At 39.6% G+C, this 18898-nt stretch overlaps 1 protein-coding gene across 7 annotated transcripts in view; it reads left to right on the top strand.

Moving 5' to 3' along the window:
- The window catches only part of Dnah5 (dynein axonemal heavy chain 5), a 239260-nt gene that overhangs the window by 207816 nt on the left and 12546 nt on the right, over positions 1–18898 (top strand). For 5 of the 7 annotated variants that reach the window (XM_050144813.1, XM_050144812.1, XM_050144817.1 and 2 more), the window contains 9 exons: positions 697–818; positions 2778–2927; positions 8119–8364; positions 9363–9582; positions 11755–11960; positions 12748–12951; positions 14832–15047; positions 16779–16991; positions 17209–17274. In XM_050144813.1, the coding sequence (XP_050000770.1) occupies positions 697–818; positions 2778–2927; positions 8119–8364; positions 9363–9582; positions 11755–11960; positions 12748–12951; positions 14832–15047; positions 16779–16991; positions 17209–17274 (1643 nt within the window). The remainder of the gene's footprint in view (positions 1–696; positions 819–2777; positions 2928–8118; positions 8365–9362; positions 9583–11754; positions 11961–12747; positions 12952–14831; positions 15048–16778; positions 16992–17208; positions 17275–18898) is intronic. The other 2 variants (XM_050144816.1, XM_050144815.1) reach the window with 1 other exon arrangement.

Raw genomic sequence — 18898 nt, 5'->3', positions numbered from 1 at the left:
GATGATATTTTTTTAAGTGGCAGCAATGATGATTTGAAAGTGTCCTTTATCATTTGGTGCTAAAAGTTATGTGTGCTTAGGAAGGTTATCAGAAAAAAGTCAGGAATCAGTACCAAATGGAAATTTTGTTCTTGTTACATTACCCAATATAAGCAATGTGACAGAGGCCCTAAGATATGGTCAAAACAGATGAATATTGCTTACAGAAGAGAAACCTTCAAATATATTTAGTGATTCTAGCATCTGTAGATAAGCTATATATTTAAAATTAGCATATACCAGTATAAGACCATTCCCTTATTGAGAAGAGCTGTTCATTTAGTGACCTGCCATGCCCTCAATCCTGCATGGTTTATACATTTCTAGCACAGCATGTAGGCCATATTATTTAAAATTTAGAGGGAGAGTTCCAGGCCAATAAGGTAGCTTGCCCTAGATGTTGGTTAGGTCAACAGAATCCAGCATCACTTTGTTTCCAAAGCTATAATGCTGATGTGTGGTTGAGTTTTCTATAATCATCTATTTATTTATTTAGGTTTGAAGCATGCTCCTCACTATGATTTATATCTCTGAATTTAATAAATGTTAAAGTAGTAAAGTCGTTGAAATGAAGACACTTCAAACAGAAACATTTACTAAATGAATTACTTTAAAGCAAAAATAAGAGCTGGCAACTTCTTACGTTTAATTTTAAAGGTGGCGCCTCATTGGATCTTAAAGCTTGCCCTCCTAAACCATCAAAATGGATCCTAGACATGTCCTGGCTGAACTTGGTGGAACTTAGCAAACTTAGACAGTTTTCAGACATCCTCGATCAGGTACTATGTTTGTTGAATGTATGTAAGGTACTGTCATGGTGAGCAGCTTTAAGATTCATCACTGCAGAGTTTATGGAGGAGAGATGCTTCTTTCCTATACTGTAAGTTTTAGAAGGTATTGTACGTGTTTGTTTTTCCTGCAGCTTCTCCACAGCCTGAAAACAAGGGCACCTGCTGAAGGCTGGTTATGTAGGAAAAAGTGCACTCAGGATGTTTAATTGGCATTGTCTCAGCCTACATGTTATTATAAAGGTCTATATATAGAAAAACTGATGGGTCTAATTAGAATAATTAAATGCATGCATAATTCTCTCTGTGTGGTCTTTTTAGAGAATGAAAAGAAATGGAAAGAAATACACACAGCATATTCTACTAAATTTCCCTTCTTGTCCTTTGTCTCTTTCCTTCCTCTTCCTCTGCCCTTCCTTCCAGTTCCTTCTTAATTAGTCATCCAGGTCTGGCCCTCATGCTGGCATTTGTCTCTTGATCTGTAGATGTCACTGTTCTTTAAACCATTCAGTTGCCTGCCACCAGTGTTTGTGCAGGAATAGTGGAAGTTGAGTGTGAGTCCGAAAGGAGGTTGTTTACTACCTGATGATGATAGAGAAATGAGATTGACAGAAAGATGGCTTTATTTAGAAACAGAATGAAGAGGCTATGGATGCCTGTTTTGACCAAGAAATATGAGATTTTTTTAACTTTGATAGTTCAAGTTTACCAGGTGTTTATATTTGGAAGTACCTTTATACTTTGGCTCACAACTGGTGATGTTTGTTATTACTAACCCATAATTTATGTATAATTAGTTGTTTTAGGAAAAATAACTTAAATTCTGAGTTATTAATGCACTCTAGTTTATCCTTCTATCAGGATACATCCAGGAGTTTTCCCTAGATTGGATAGTATGTCACATGTGTGAAATCCAGCACCATTATGCAGAATTTCATAACTGAAACAGATTATTTTTTATTCTTAAATGGTCCTTTCTAAACATGAACCCAGGAAGGTTCTTTTTTTATTTATTAATTTTTTTGGAAGGTTCTTTTTTTGGTTAAACTAGGAAATATACTTGAGGCTTTTATCAAAGTGATTATCAGAGGACTTAAGATTCTATTAATTCACCAGGTGGTGGTGGCACATACCTTTAATCCTAGCACTCAGAAGGCAGAGGCAGGAGGATCTCTGTGAGTTCGAGGCCAGCCTGGTCTACAAGAGCTAGTTCCAGGACAGGCTCCAAAGCCACAGAGAAACCCTGTCTTGAAAAAACAAAAAAAAAAATCTATTAATTCGTGGATGTTATTTGTTTGCTTGAAACTTTCGATGTGTTTGCCTCTGTAACTCTGGTGTCCTATTTGTTTCTGGTATCTGTATCTGGTATATGGTAATACATCATATGCTTTGCCAGTTGCCTATAAGTACCAGGGGTCTGATCATCCAATTGATGATAATATTGGATGCAATCCTTCAAATTACTTTAGATTGATAGAATATTGACCCCAAACCTGTTTATTCAAGAACAAATATGTATTTGATGTTTCCTTTGAGTCAAGAGTGGTCCTAGAAAATGAGGAAACATAAATTAGCAAGACCGGATTATAAGAGAATTTTGTGGAGCCGATGAGTCTTCCTTGAGATAATGAAAATAGGGCTCCATTGATTTTTCTTTCTTTATAAATTTGTTACCATGAAGGTAGAGGGGAAATCAAGCATCTCAGGACTCTCTCTACCTTGGCAGCCAGTGGTAGGCTAATGTTAACATAGACTGGTTTGGGGGCGAGTGGTATTTAATCTTAGACAGCCAGAGTTTGGACTCCAGGACACATAATGTTTAAAAATAGTGAAAGTATATGGCTTACACATGCCTAGAAGGGTCAGAAAGTTTGATAGACAATGACAATGTGCAATTGCTGAAAGGTTTTTGTGTGACATGACACACTTCTTATCCTATGGTATTTTCAGATATCAAGAAATGAAAAACTGTGGAAAATTTGGTTTGACAAAGAAAACCCAGAGGAGGAACCTCTTCCAAATGCCTATGATAAATCTCTTGACTGCTTCAGACGTCTTCTCCTTATTAGGTCCTGGTGTCCCGACAGAACCATTGCCCAGGTAAAATGTGTGTTAAAAGGAAACAGGAGAGTGTGTTCTACAGGAGAATTTTCTTTAAGCTTAGAGAAGTATTTTGAATATGATTATCAAATGGAATTTCCTAGTGGACATCCAAACTATTTTTTAGCAAGAACAATATGATGAATGGAATTGAAAACAGCAAAGGAAGGACTGAGGTGCACAGGTCCCTAAGTGATTTATTAAATCCCTGCGGTCCCAGGGGTAAAACAAATGCAAATGAGAAAGTTGTGACTCTGAGCTTGGCATGTAGGAATAGCACAAATGCAAAGCATTATTCTCGTGTGTCATCTTATAATAATTCAGAAATGATAGAGCTGCTCTATTTTATTAGCTGTACATCAGCTCTTGTATAATCAAGAAAACTGCAGAAACATTAGTGAGAGAGATGTCTAGCAGGACAGACATAGTGCCAGTTCCCTAGATAAAGCCACAGCTCTGAGTGAGAGGTTCTCTAGAGCTGAATTCTGCATATGACTAAAATGTAAATCCTTCCTCCAAAAGCTTCATGTTCTCCAAGACTTTTTATATGACTTTTCACCCACTGAAAAGGAGCAGGCCTTGCTTTCACAACTAAAACTTTAAAATTTAGCACAGGCAGACTTCTTAATGACTTCCATAAAGCAACGGCAGTAAAATCTGCTGGTCTCTGTATTCACTGTGTTCTCTGCAGAGAGTAACGCAAAATGGACAAGGTAACTATCCTCACCTCGACTCAGGTACCTCAAATCAAAGAACAGCTAGATCTAAAGACTTATTAAGAAAAGAAAAATGGGTTTTGCCACTTAGGGCACTGAGGTCTCGCTTCCGTTCAGTTCCCACTTTCACCTTCATGATTTGTACTTTGCCACAATGAATGGTCAAAGGTTGCCTTTTTCAGGGTGGTGAAAGAGGGAAGTGTAAGTACATTTGTTTCTTTATCCATTTCTGCCTCCTTACCTCCATTCTCCCTTTTCCACAGAAAAGATTTAGTTTCAAAGTTAAAATGAAGGCCTTCAGACTCTTCTGTAACGTCCCCACCTCTGTATGGCTTTGTCATTCTCAGGCAGGACACAAGTGTGGCCTCTTTACTGGTCACGTTTTGTATCTTCTTGGCCACTCTGAAATAGCCTTTATATTCTAAAAGAAACAGCAAGGATATTCCATTTCACAGTTTTTCAATTGTAAGGGCTTACCATGGCCCCTACAATCACACTCAATTTCTGAATAAAATCTAGATGGTCCTCTGGAAATATATTCCACCCTCCGAAAGTTGTATCTCCATGAGTCCTTTTTAAAAACTATTGCCAGGTAAGCCCCACATTGTTATATACTCTGTTCCCGTTTGCTGTAAGCAATATCAGGCTGCAATTCATGCATTGCGCTTTGTCTGGTGTGATGGTTCACAGTAGGAATATCAGGTGGGTTGGCCACAGAAATACCGCACTGTCAGGGGATGTCCTAATGCTACCTATGCAGTGATGTCTAAAACCATGCCACAAAGGGAGGTCAGTCCATACGAGACAGCTTCTGAGTTCATTTTCCTTCCCATCCTCCAAGGTTGTGCTTGCTTAATTGAGACCAGATGGAACAAAATGTTCTTTGGAGTTGGACAATGTAGCACGATGTATTTACTTGTGCCAATGAGGTGTTAAGTTTTTATAGATTGGCAGGCTGTGCAGAAGTCTGGCTGGCTCTCACCAAACCATCAGTTACACAGTTGTACTGGATGTCCTCTATGCAGATGAAACAATTTATTCTTGTTTGCTCTGAAATTCCTGTACATGTGTTCACTGTATGAAGTACAGCTCACTCTGACTTTCCATTGTCTGGACAAGGCCTGCCCACACTCTTGTTCAGCTTAAATGCTCGTTTGGTAATAAACATGTATTTCCTATGTTTCTACAAAACCCACTGCTTTTGCCATTGCACAACCTCAAGAGGCTGTTGTTTATTTGCTATTATTTGATCATTGTATGTATAATCCCGAGGCGAAGCAGGAATCCCAAAGGCAGGGTCATCCTGTCACTGCTTGGCAGGGCCACCTGATGCACATCCTTGGAGAGAGGAGGAAGAGGTTGCTAGCCAAGTTTCATGCCTGCTGTAAGGGAGGGGCTTATGGGGATGGGGACCCAATGAGACAATGCTTGTGTTGGCCTAAATTATGGAGGTGAGGAATCTTATTACTTCTCACACATGTTGTAGTTTTGTCTTGAGACTTACATCACAAAATGAACTGCAAACCCTGGACTTTAACCCAATCAGATCCAGGAGGAAAGAGCCGCTTGATTGTCCCTGGCCACTGGGCTTCTCAGTCTGGAAATAACCACACTGAAAACTGTATTCATTAAATCACTGCTTGACCCATTATCTCTAGCATCTTATTGGCTAACTCTTACATCTTAATTTAACTCATTTCTAGTAGTCTGTGTATCACCACAAGGCTGTGGCTTACTGGGTAAAATTTCCAGCGTCTGTCTCCAGTGACTCCATGGCTCCTCTCTCTCTCTCTGCCTTCCTTCTCCCAGCATTCCATTCAGTCTTCCTGCCTACCTAAGTTCTGCCCGAAGCAGTTCCTTTATTAACCAATGAAAGCAAAACATAGACAGAAGGACCTTCTACACCAATCATGATTTCCATTTTAAGTTAAATAGCTTTCTTTACCAAGGAGTTAGAGAATGAGAGTTGGGCTCACTACCTCAAATATCTTCTGAGATAAGCATAAATTTTATATTTTTAATGCATTAAATCAACAAGAAGAATGATATTTTATGATGTGAAAATGATGTAACAGTTAAATCTCAGTGTAATGTTTTTTAAAGTTTTATTATCATTATTATCAAATAATTGTATATTATTATAGAATGTCATTACATGTGTACATTGTGGAGTAGTCAAATCAGGCTTATGAAGTTTATTGGAGCAAAGCCACACCGTTTTGTTTTCTATTGTATCAAGCTGCTTTTGTGCTTCAATGGATGGGTTAAATAATTGCAACAGAGCCCATGTAGCTAGAAAAGCTTCAATGATTTTCCATGTAACCCTTACTGCATTGCAATATCTTCTGTGGTGGTGTCCACACTGGGTGCAGGTTGATTTGCATGATGGTTTGGGTGGTATCGAGCACCCCATTAGCTTAAAATAGAAAACATTTGGTCTTTAAATGTAGGCGAGCCACACTGAGAAGCTGCAGTGATGGCAGCTGCCTGTGGCTGAGCAGAAACTGCAACTGTGGAATGACCGGCCAGCCTTTAAATTGCTTCCTGCCTGCAGACCTTCAGTAACTCCGAATGTGTATACAGAGTAGATTTTTGATGACCTCAGTGGACATGTTAGACATTTTTTTTTAAAATACTGCAATGAAAGTGTTTGGGCATTTAAAGCAAGGCTAGATACTTTCATATTGGATTTTGCCTATTTAGAAAACACAGTGAGAGGTATAATGACATACTTTGCCTCAAATTTAACTGGATTGAACTCCACATCTTTAGAACACCTGTCAACTACTAAACCAGCAAATGGGAGAAAGATGTGAACGAGTGAGGACTTCTGGAATCAGGGAATGAGTCCTGACTAGTTATTTCCTTACCACTTGCCCAGCCTTACTAGCAAGGAAGGGCTCCGAGTAGAAACTTCACAGCCCCTAAGGCAAGCTACCTTTCCCACAATTATTCAGAAATAGCTATCAAGTCAAGGAAAATGTGTACTCTACCAAACCAGCACACATTTAATCTCGCACTAGTGGTGAACTGGGCATTAGAGTTTATGATAAGGCAGACTTAGAACTGAGATGATGGTACAGTGGTCCAGGGCTTTCTCAGTGATCATCTGTGATCATTCCCCTTAGGAAATGGGAACCTAATGTGTCTCTTTTTCAGTGTGCAGAAGATGGGTATTTCATAGCTTGTTTTACTTTGTAATATGAGGGGCACAGTTATCCAGAAGGGAAATGCTGAATTAGAGCATTATGAATATTTGATTTCCTTGTCTCAGTTGGCACTCACTTCTGCTATGATGAAGGTACTAGACATCTTTGCAGGCCCCCAGATTCCCTTGTCACGACCTGGACCCGGGAGGTCAAGGTTAAGGCTAGTGAAACCATCTCTGGTTTGAAAGTATCCCGAGTTTGATTCCAGTAACTATTCACACACTTCTTTCATCTGTAGTATTCGTCATTCTCAGAATCATCTCGCAGTTCAGGGCTTTGAGCTCCTACTGGTAAGACGCTCATCGTTCAAGATGGTTACCTTTATAGCTCAGGTCTGTTTAAAACCTCAGAGTCAAGGGAAGCTCTATGTGTATTCCTCTGGGGATAGTATTGAGTACACTCATCGCTGGCTTCAAGGGAGGTAAAGTTAGTGTACTGACAGCTGGGTTCTGCTTGCTCATCTGGGAGAAAGGTTCGTCTGGGAGTCTCACTGTGGAGACATGTGGATGCTACAAGCTTGGAATTGGAGAACAGCTTTTTTGTTTTTGTTTTAGTTTTTGTTTTGAGGGAGACAACCCAATTATTGTGAGAGAAAGAATAGGAATTAAGGGTCATATGTGTTTTATACTGGCAGTTGAAAAAAATCACTGTCTAAACTTTTACAAAAAGAATACTAGGTATTTCTTATGATAGTAAATGAATTAAATAAAACCTATGATCTTATCAACATAGATTTCAGTAAAAGTTCAAACAAAATTAATAGTAGAAGGACAGAACCACAAAGTGGAAAGGGATGATGAAAATGATGAGCAGACATTATCAAGTAAGTATTTTAAAAATAATTAATTAATTCACTAATCAATGTAATAAATAGCTCTTCAGTGATTATCTATTTGGTAAATACTCATTAATTTTCAAGCATTGTACTATTGAACTATTTGGAATTAGGGTTAGCATCCTAAATAATAAAGTTTCCAAATCTTATGCAGACAGCAAGAAGCCATCAGTGTGTTGGATGGGAACCAGGGTGATTCAGCTTGGGTTATGAAGTTCTAACTCCGTTTTTGTCTGGCAAGGAGCACAGTCTCTCTGAGTATAGCATTGAAATGTAAACAAACAGAAAACAGACACCAGGAAAAGAAGTCACTGCCCCATTTCCCTTGCAGTTAATATGAATATCTTTGAGACAGTCTGAAGAAGCCCTCCTGTATTGTGATACACAAAGGGGCTAGAAATGTTTTCTTGACTTTGCACTGCTTTTGACAGGCTCGCAAGTACATCATGGATTCTATGGGAGAGAACTATGCAGAGGGAGTTATCCTGGACTTGGAAAAGACATGGGAGGAATCTGACCCACGGACACCACTCATCTGCCTCCTGTCCATGGGCTCTGACCCCACAGATTCCATCATTGCTTTGGGGAAGAGACTAAAAATAGAAACACGCTATGTGTCCATGGGCCAGGGTCAGGAGGTCCATGCAAGGAAGCTGTTGCACCAGACCATGGCAAATGTAAGACCAAATGTCTAGATTCAAAAGCACCTATTTGTGATATGGACACTGTAGGTGATCGTATTTAAAATATCCCATAGACCAGATATTATGGATATCTTTGCACAGTCACCAGTTTGCCTGGGTGGCTGTATGTAAAGAATATCACAGTTATAGAATAATTCATGCAAAAATTAAGACATCATTTTAAGGCTCTTGTCTTTAAAGTAATTAGATTGTCAGGGAATTTTCTTCCATACTCGAGAGGTATATGTTTGGTTACCAGTATTCTGAGAATCTAGAAGAAGGAATCAAGTCTAAAAATTCCATCTGCAAACTTTCTTCCAAGTGTTTTCAGTGTGGTTGTTTCCACCTGAGGTGCTGGTTCTTCAGTTCAGGCCATGTCTGATTTGCCCTCTACAGACCCAGCTTCTCATCTTTCTGTAAAGAGGTGAGGATGCACCCCCTTCTTTCAGTCCCTGCAAGATGTTTTGCTCTTTGGTCTTGGGTACCATTTTCTGTTTCTCTGTCTCTTTCATTCTTGTACTTTTAGCAACTCTTGGCCTCTCCCAGAAGCACCCAGAGTGCAGCTTAGGATTCAATTTTCTGGAATCTTATTTACTTGTCATCAATATTGCTTATTGTCATTATCGCTGTGTTTGGGATCATGCCTTACAGTGCTTTCGATGTAGTTTTACTGGAATTGGTGGAGGGAGCAGAGCTCAGGCTTACTTGTAAGTTCTGCTTCCTCTTTCTCTGCTTTACTCTGGCTATTGTTATGACAGAGCTAAAGCATCATTATGTGTATTGGCAAGACAGTATGTTGTGGAATAAATGTGTGCAACAATTGCAATAAACATATTGTATATCTCAAGTCAGCATTACCGAACTGCTAGAGTTGGCCTAGACTAATTATATTGTTTAGCATGCATCTATTTTAAATTTTAATGACATAATTTCTGCAGAAAGTTGTATTGAAATCTCCAGGTGAAAGAAACTGACCTGATTTCCATCCTTAGGGCGGATGGGTCCTCTTACAGAACTGCCACCTGGGCCTTGACTTCCTGGGAGAACTAATGGACATAATCACAGAAACGGAGACTGTGCACGACACTTTCCGCCTGTGGATCACCACCGAGGTTCACAAGCAGTTCCCTATAACTCTCCTGCAGATGTCCATCAGGTTTGCCAACGAGCCACCTCAGGGCCTGCGGGCGGGCCTGAAAAGAACGTATGGTGGTAAGTTGGGGAATGATCCTGAGGCCACAAGATTTGCACAGTTTTCCTAAAGGGATTGCAAAAGGAGAACCAGCAAATTGTACTCTTCCTTTGCCTGGTAGGGACTCAGGTATTGTGCTCCATGGAAATAATGTGAATTGAGCCCATGATTTTCTACTTTCAATTTTTCTGTCTTTCCAAAATTGTTCTACTTAAGCGTGAGTGGGACACTCTTGTCTGTGGTCTCTCTACTCCATACCTTCACTACTGTAGTAGTATTGTCTCTCTGGAAAGGAGGAGCTGAGTTAAATGTGTAGCCTGATCCATCTGATCAGGGCCACACATCAGAGCATCGTTAAGAATCAGACAGTGGCTCGATTGAGCATCCTTTGGATACATACCCAAAAGTGGTATTATTGACAGAAGAATAGATAAGAAAATGTGGTGCATTTACACAATGGAGTACTACACAGCAGAACAAATTAACATCTTGAATTTTGCAGACAGATGGATGGAGCTAGAAAACATCATTTTGAGTGAGGTAACCCAGACATAGAAAGACAATTATCACATGTACTCCCTCATAAGTGGCTTTTAAACATAAAGCAAAGAAAACCAGCCTATAAACCACAATCCCAGAGAACCGAGACAACAATTAGGACCCTAAGAGAGACATACATAGATCTACTCTACATGGGTAGTAGAAAAAGACAAGATCTCCTGAGTAAATTGGGAGCATGGGGACCTTGGGAGAGGTTTGGAGGGAAGGGAAGAGGCGGGGAGGGGAGCAGAGAAAAATGTAGAGCTCAATAAAATCAATAAAAAAATCAGACAGTGGTGTAGCATGACTCATATGGTAATCCCAGGCCTCAGCAGGCTGAGGCAGGAGAATCGTGAAATAAATGCCAGCCCGAGTTCCATAGCAGGTTAAAGCACCTGGAGTGACATTGTGGGACTATATCTTAAAGCACAAAATGAAAACAAAAAGTGAACAACTCAAAAACAGTCAAAGACCAAAATGGCCCTCTCGTCACAACTGACCCCCAGATTACACTTTTGTCTTCACTACCTCTGCCTTTTCCTACCAGGCCTGGAACTCACGGTCACATATGGAACCTGGAGCTTGGGAACAGGAGCCTTCATCCTGTCTCTGCTAATTCACAGCTGTGTGTGCCACATGCTTTGTTCCCTCAAAAACCTTTCCATTGTCATACCTGAAGTAGGCTCAATAAAAGCTAACTAGGAGGTGACGGTGGGAGCAGGGGCTGGTCTCCAGCTCTTTTACCGGCTTTTGGAACCCTACTCCTCATACTGTGCCACCTTGGCCAGCCTTAATTAATGCATGGGGAGGTGCCTAGTCTTACTGCAACTTGATATGACATGTTTTGTTGATAACCATGGGAGATTTGTCCTTTTCAGAACAGAAATGGAGGAGGAGTGGATTGGGGGGTGATAATGGGGGAGTGAGTTAAGGGAAAAGAACTGGGAGGAGGGGAGGGAGTGGAAACTGTGGTCAAGATGTAAAATAGATGAATAAAATTTAAAAAAATTATCAAGAAGGATACAATTAAATGAAAATATTTAATGATAATAATGTGATGATATTCCAATTAAAAGCTACAGATATGCTTAAAAGGTTACTTATAATAAGAGTTAAATATTGCCAATCTATGAGATAATATGGAGATAAAATAAAGCTTGAAAGATAATAGCAATAGGAATTGGTATGTATAATATAATTTATAAATGTATAATAATTATTTGGGTCATGTACTGAAATGGGATTTTTGCACACATTATTTTAATTAATAAATTAAATTAAGTTATGCTCCAAGTATATGCCTCAGATATTAATATAGTTATTATTAACTTATAATAACAACAATAATAATAGCATTCACTTTATAACCATTTTCCTTTCATTTCTACTTTATCCTGACACTGGATTGCTGGATTTCTAAGAACTTGTCTCATGTTGACAAGCCTTCACCATGACCTAGGCTTTCAGTAAATGTTTCAAAGAGAAATGGTCTTCAAATAGTCTAAATTTAGATGATAATTATTATAGGAATGTAATAAAAGTAGTATAAATAACTAGATCAAACCATTTGCCAGAATGGTTTTTTGCAAAAGGAATAATAAATGAAAGTGCCTGAGAGGTATGTTCTTTTATCTCTGCCTGAACCACAACAGGTGTGAGTCAGGACCTGCTGGATGTGAGTGTGGGGGCCCAATGGAAGCCCATGTTGTATGCAGTGGCCTTCCTACACTCTACTGTCCAGGAGAGGCGCAAGTTTGGTCCCCTGGGGTGGAATATCCCCTATGAATTTAATCAAGCAGACTTCAATGCCACTGTGCAGTTCATTCAAAACCACTTGGATGATATGGATCTCAAGAAGGTATTGTTGAGCCCCTACTTCATACCATGAGATACATTGAACATATGTGGCCAGCCTCACACAACAACAGTTCAGCTTTAGGGGAAAATCTTATGAGGATTTGATAAGGCTATAGGGTATATTAAAGGCAAGTCCACTTGGGTCACAATTGCTTTTCGATTTTAGGAAAAAACCTGGAAATGTTTTATTAGCAAGGTATTTCTCAAAGACAAGTTTGCAGTTCATAAGACAACCCAAAATGACCCGTGGCAGGGATGCAGTGCCAGATAGAGGGAGAAAACTCTAGACATAAAAATAAGAGGTTAAATTACCTTCTATTATGGTTTTTGGAATTGCCTAAGTATTTTCAAAAAGTAAACGTTTAGGGATCACAAGATCAATCAGTTGTTAAAAACATATATTGCTCTTGCAGAGGACCCAAGTTTAGTTCTTAGCATTCATGGTAGGCAACACCAGCTTCAAAAGATTGACACCACCTTCTGGACTTCTCCAGCATCTGTACTGCCCATCACATATACATAGACGTCATTAAAAAATAGAAGTAAATAGTTAAAGGTAAACTTTTGAGACATTGAAGTGTGAAAACACAAATTTCAGGAGAGTCTATATGAAGTCATGAATGTAACCTGGGAGTAGTTCTTTACATTGGCTAGCTTAAATATTTTCCTATACTTTATATCTTGAAATTGTTAAGATGAATGACTGTGTTGTTGATATGATGGTGGTGAATGTACGATGATGTCTGTGAATCATATATGATATTTGTGAATACTCTGAATACTCCTAGGGTGTGTCCTGGACCACTGTCTGGTACATGATTGGAGAGATCCAGTATGGAGGCAGAGTCACTGATGACTTTGATAAGAGGTTGTTGAACACATTTGCTAAGGTTTGGTTCAGTGAAAACATGTTTGGGCCAGATTTCACCTTTTATCAAGGATACAACATTCCAAAATGCAACACAGTGGATGGCTATCTTCAGTACATTCAGGTTTGTTGGCTTTAGCATTTTAATTGTAGAAGAAATCTCTGCACCTCTATCTATCTATCTATCTATCTATCTATCTATCTATCTATCTATCTATCTATCTATCATCTACCTATCTATCTACCTAGTTTTTATTCTATTTTACATTCCAACCACAGTTCTCCCTGCCATCCCTCCTCCCACCTCCTTGCCCCCCCATGGCCACCCCCACCCACTTTTTCTAACAGGTAAGGGCTCCCAATTGTAATGAGAGTGGAAGCAACATTTTCTGCTGTGAATTCTTTCTTCATATTTTCATAACCTCTTGATTATCATACTTATCTTTGCTCTGAGAAATAAGTCTTTTGTGAACCCTTTTGCATATTCCAATGTTGTAATGGCTTGGGGTTGGATTTTCTTTGGTGAGGTGACAGATGAGGCCAATGTAGGGAGATGGTATGCATAAGTCATGTGGGGCTCTCTGCCCATGGGGCTTCAGTTACTACACATGTAGACCAAGGAACATTTCTGGGCTCTGTCTGTTCTACTTTCAACCCAGATAGGTAATATTTGACATTCATCCTTAGCCCAGGACCAAAGGAGTATATAGATATGGCTTCCATGAACCTATCTTGTACGAGTCCTTTGTTTAAGACAGATTTTTTTTTTCAACTCTGGCAGCATTGGCATTTACAATCAGGTTAGTCTCTCTTGTGTATTCTAGTTTCTCTTTCATGGTCCCTGGCCTCTGCCTCCTAAATGCCAGGAGCATCCTCTGCCCGATTTTAAGATCAATAAATGTCTCAATATGTTGTCAAAGGATCCTTGTTGGAAAAGTAGCCCTTGCCTGAGCAGTGCTGCTCTAAGACAGAATAATGCAGATTGGATAGGGCCGTCAGGAACATGTAAGGAAAGAATATCTCATGCTGATGGTATCTGCAATTCCTCTCTGTACTCTGAACGCATTAGATCATGATTTAGCAGTTGCTTTGGCCTCTGTCTCAGATTTATCTCAGAGTAAATAAACTAAGACACAGCACCCCAAAGGGATACATTCATCTGTATATTTATAGGGTTTTGATGTATAAATATAATGAGTTTATCATATATTACCACTTCTACACTTCTATTAATTCAAATCAACAAATAGCATTCGCCTGACTCTACTGTGTGTGCCTTTAAATCATTACCTGTGAATAGAAATGTGTCCACGGCATCATAAATTTAAGGATACCTGTATTTTTAAATATATACTTCATTCCATAATGAAATGGAAAGAAGCTGTGAGAAAGGAGTAAAATGAAGCAGAGGAAGGGAGGGAGACAAGCAATGAGATAATAAAGTTAACAATAAGACCCCCACACAGAAATACATGTCAAATTGTAGGTACGTTTTTTTCTTTCCCAGTGGTCCAGGAGACTTCCTGCTTGATTGTTCTGTTCCCGGTTGTGTCTCATTCTCTCACTCTATTTTTCTCTGTTGTGTTTTGAATAGTTCTCTTTCCCAAGTCTCCGTTTTACTCCCTAGGGCAGAACCATTTCCACCCTCAGTCTTATTTGAGCCATGCTTCATAAAACTCCCCATTTCCTGCTATTTGTGTCAGTACAATGGCCATTAATTATGCAACACTCACATAAATGATTTTAATTACACTATCGAAAAAGCTCTGTTTTTATCTTTATGCATATAAGTAGACTGTCTCTGGTTAAATTTTGCTTTAGTCTGCTTTGTGTTTTTCAATATTACAACTTTTCATTTTGGGTATGTGGAGAAATTATTGGGGTTTATAGTGGGTCGAGAGCGAGGCCTAAGTCAGTGTTTATCCTCGTGAAAATATTTTTTCCTGTGTCTATAATTTAATTGGTGTTATCGATGCATGCTTATCTGGGGTCATTGGTGTTCAGAGCTTGCCTGCCTATGACACTCCGGAGGTGTTTGGATTGCACCCCAATGCTGACATCACTTACCAGAGCAAGCTGGCCAAGGATGTGCTGGACACCATCCTGGGCATCCAGCCTAAGGACAGCTCTGGTGGAGGGGATGAGACACGGGAGACTGTGGTGGCACGCTTGGCTGAAGATATGCTGCAGAAGCTTCCAGAAGATTACAGCCCGTTTGACGTGAGTCCCGAAACCCTCAAATTTGTCTCAGATGAGTCTGTTTGTGGGGGAAGAGGAGGAAGTAAGTAAGACAAAATCAGGTTTCTGAAGTGAATGATAATATTCAAACTAAAGGACCCTTGACAAACCACAAAAGGAAAGCCATAAAGAAACTACATGACTGTCAACGTTTATTTCTGGCTGATATGTGCCTTGCTGGGCTTTACAGAACCTTTCTTGAGCTGCTTCATAGTGCCATTGTTTAAATGAAAACATTGCGTTCTCAGAGTGAAAGGCCAGTTATGTGTGCATGCTTGTATGTGTATGTGTGTGTTTGCATGTGTGTATGCATTTTCAAGTGTACATGTATGTCTTTACATGTGTGTGAGTGTGTGCATGTTTGTGAGTGTGTGCATATGCGTTTACATATGTGTGTGCATGTGTGCATACTCAAGTGTATATGTATGTCTTTACATGTGTGTGAGTGTGTGCATGTTTGTGAGTGTGTGTGCATGTGCATTTACATATGTGTGTGCATGTGTGCATACTCAAGTGTATATGTATGTCTTTGCATGTGTATGTGAGTGTGTGCATGCTCATGTGTGTGCATGTGTGTGTGTGCACGCCTGTGTGTGTGATTTAATGCACATGTAGACCTTCCTCACTGCAGGGAGACTGCATTTTCTAACCTCACTCTGCTATTTTTTCACATAATTAACTTTGAAAGCTCATCCTTTTGGTATATAAATAGCTTCTAAGCAATTTATAATCATGGAGGTAATGTTTTAGCATTTAATGCATTTTTGAGAAAATTACCCTGATATGGTTTAGAAATCTTTGATAAAACAAGAAATGAGCTATTTTCTGTATGGTCTAAGAGATGACTGCATGACATAACTCCTTGCCACACACAAGTAGCTTTGGTATCCTGTAACTACTAAGCAGACAAGTTTGACTACAAAAACTATACTCAAGGGTCTCTTGTCAAATGAATAATTTCCCTGGGAGAATTTCTGACCACTCGCTTGGAGAAAATCAATACTGTTATCAGCTTTCATACGGTCTCTTCATTACAGTGTTGGAAGAGAGGTCATTGCCTCTATTGCAGCTCGAAATATTTATGAAGCAATTAAAATATCTAAGATAGAATAATCACATAACAAAACATGGTTGCTAGCTTTTTGAAGAGACCTTTTTTTTTCAGCATTGGTTAGAACCATTCCAGCATAAAATAGTCTAACCTAACACATTATCTGATATATAGAAGAGTCTCAACAAATACCTGTAAAATAGAAAGGAACGAACATGTATCTGTGCTTATGGAAAAAAGCAGAGGGCTGTAAATGAATATCTAGTTATCAGAGATAACTGGCGCAGTGGTTGTGTAGAGGACACACTGCCTACATGTTCTCACACATATGTCACATTGGCAGGGAACATATAGTTCCTAGGCAGTTCGTTTAATACAGTGGTTATATTCACTATATAATATAGCTACATACATTTTGTATGTTTCTTTGAACTAATGGCTCCCTTTTCTTTTTCACAAGCTCTAAAATTTTGTCCTGGTCCTATACTTGCTGGTCACATATTTGCTTTCTTATATATTCTTTATTTTGTTGTTGAACAACTCAAAGCTTATATTTATGGCATTGTAGAAAACATAAATGGTTTAGAAGTCCAGGGCACAGTACTATACCATCATAGCAGCTATCTAATTCCTAATATTTTCTTTGAATGTCTCCATGGAAGGTGAAAGAGAGGTTGCAGAAGATGGGGCCTTTCCAGCCCATGAACATATTTCTCAGGCAGGAGATTGACAGGATGCAGAGGGTGCTCAGCCTCGTCCGCAGCACCCTGACTGAGCTGAAACTGGCTCTTGATGGCACCATTATCATGAGCGAAAATCTGCGAGATGCTCTGGATTGCATGTTTGATGCCAGAATCCCTGCCCGGTGGAAAAAGGTAAGCACAGTCCTGCTCCTACTTTGCAAGTGACTGTAACCTCAGTGGGGAGCCCCAAAGATTGGGGACTTACTTAGTTTGGTTCTTAGGCCTAGTGATGCTTGGGGGGTCATTGCTCTGCCTGTGCTTGTTTACAGAATTTTGTTTTAAAATAAAAAGGCTTATCTATTTATTTTATGTGGACATGTGTGTCTAAGTCTATAAATGTGTTTCACAGGCATACAGGTGCCCACAGAGTCACAATAGCGCATCATATCCACTCTACATGGAGTTACAGGCGATTGTAAGTCATCAAGTGTGCGTACTGGGAACCAAACCCAGGTCCTCTGAAAAAGCAGGAGGTGCTTTTAATTACTGAACCACCTCTCCTTTTATTTATTTATTATTTAAAATTTAATTAAAATATGATTACATCATTCCTCTTAATACTCCTTTTCTCTTCTTCCCCCGTGTACCCACACTCCTATTCCTGAGTTTCCTCATCTTTAGAGGTTATTGTTACATATATATAGAAAGGTGGAGGATCCAGAGATATCTTTTGTTAATGGCACTAGATGCTAAAGATGAAGTGTTCAGGACCAGGGCAGCAGGGTTGTTGAAGGTTGGGCCAAGCTGAGAACGTAGAGGAAGGTGGTAGGTAGAGATGAAGCTGGGAAAAGGAGGTTTGGAGAGGCTTGGATTTCTCCAGCAAAATAGAAAGGTATGTGTTTTGGGAAAGGTGTTGTGAGTTCAAATCTCCTGCACTCATGTTAAAATCATATATGCATGGATTCACATGCCTGTAAGCTTCACATTGGGGAATGTAGACAGGCAGATTCTGAGAGACTGCAGGTCTTCAGTTCAATGAGAGAGTGTCTCAGACAGTAGGGTTGAAAGTGCAGAGTAATAAAACAAGAAATCCGACGTCCCATGGTTTCTAAAAGTGTGTACTTGGGTGTGGACACACTCACATACAATCACATAGGTGCAACACACACACTCGCAAGTCTTGTCAATGCTGAGCCTCACACATCTTTCCCATATATTGACCCATATTTGGCAGCTAGGACTTCTTGTTTTCCTCCCACCTTATTTGATAATGTCACTGTGCATCTTGAGTCATAGCCTAAGAACTCTGCATCAGCATCCTTTTTTCTCCCTCTTCACAAATTCATTGCAAGGGCCCGAACAGTTCTCTTTTGAATCTCCCCTTCTTCCTGCCAACAGATAGAGAACCTTTAAGCCACTGGCCTTGCAAATTTGTTCCCTGTGAGCTGTCTCTCTCAGCCCTGCCAGCCTCCGAGACATTATGGAACAGACCAGAAGTCTTTGCAGGTGGCAGCGTCTCATTTAAAAGTCCCTTTACTCTGAAGCCAAATGTGATTTTAGAACATTTTTTAACTTAATACACCTATAAAGGTACGATAGAATGAGCCACCTGATTCTAAAATTATGATCATTTTATACAGTTTTCTTCTATTAATGCTACTATCAGTCTGCGGGATTGCAGAGGCTCTTGAAATATACGCAAATTAATTGTAATGATATTTGAAATTCAAGTGGGATGCCTACCCAAGTTGATTACGACATTTATTCCTACTGAAAATGTTGCAATTACAGAGAAACGTTACAACCTATGATTTGCAGATTCTTCCCCATGGTGCTGCTCCTGTTGCATTAATGACATGCATGCCCGTTGTCATAAAGGAAATGGAGTGAATTCGGGGAGAAAGTTAGAAGCAACGCGTATAAATAAATTGCAGATGGTAAAAGGAGCTGGGTTTCTCTTTCTGCTCCTTAATGGGGCACACACTCAGAAGCCCAACTGTTGTTTACCTCATTAAAATAAGCAGAGAATGGCTTCTATGATGTATTGTGTGTGTGCACAGAATGTATTTTAAAGTGTTGACTTATCCTGGTGATGCCAT

The sequence above is a fragment of the Alexandromys fortis genome, unplaced genomic scaffold (assembly GCF_014885135.2).
Source record: "Alexandromys fortis isolate MF-2015 unplaced genomic scaffold, M_Fortis_MF-2015_v1.1 scaffold_52, whole genome shotgun sequence".
NCBI lineage: Eukaryota > Metazoa > Chordata > Mammalia > Rodentia > Cricetidae > Alexandromys > Alexandromys fortis.
Note: the sequence above shows the minus strand (reverse complement) of the source record. Positions and strands in the feature narration are given on the sequence as shown.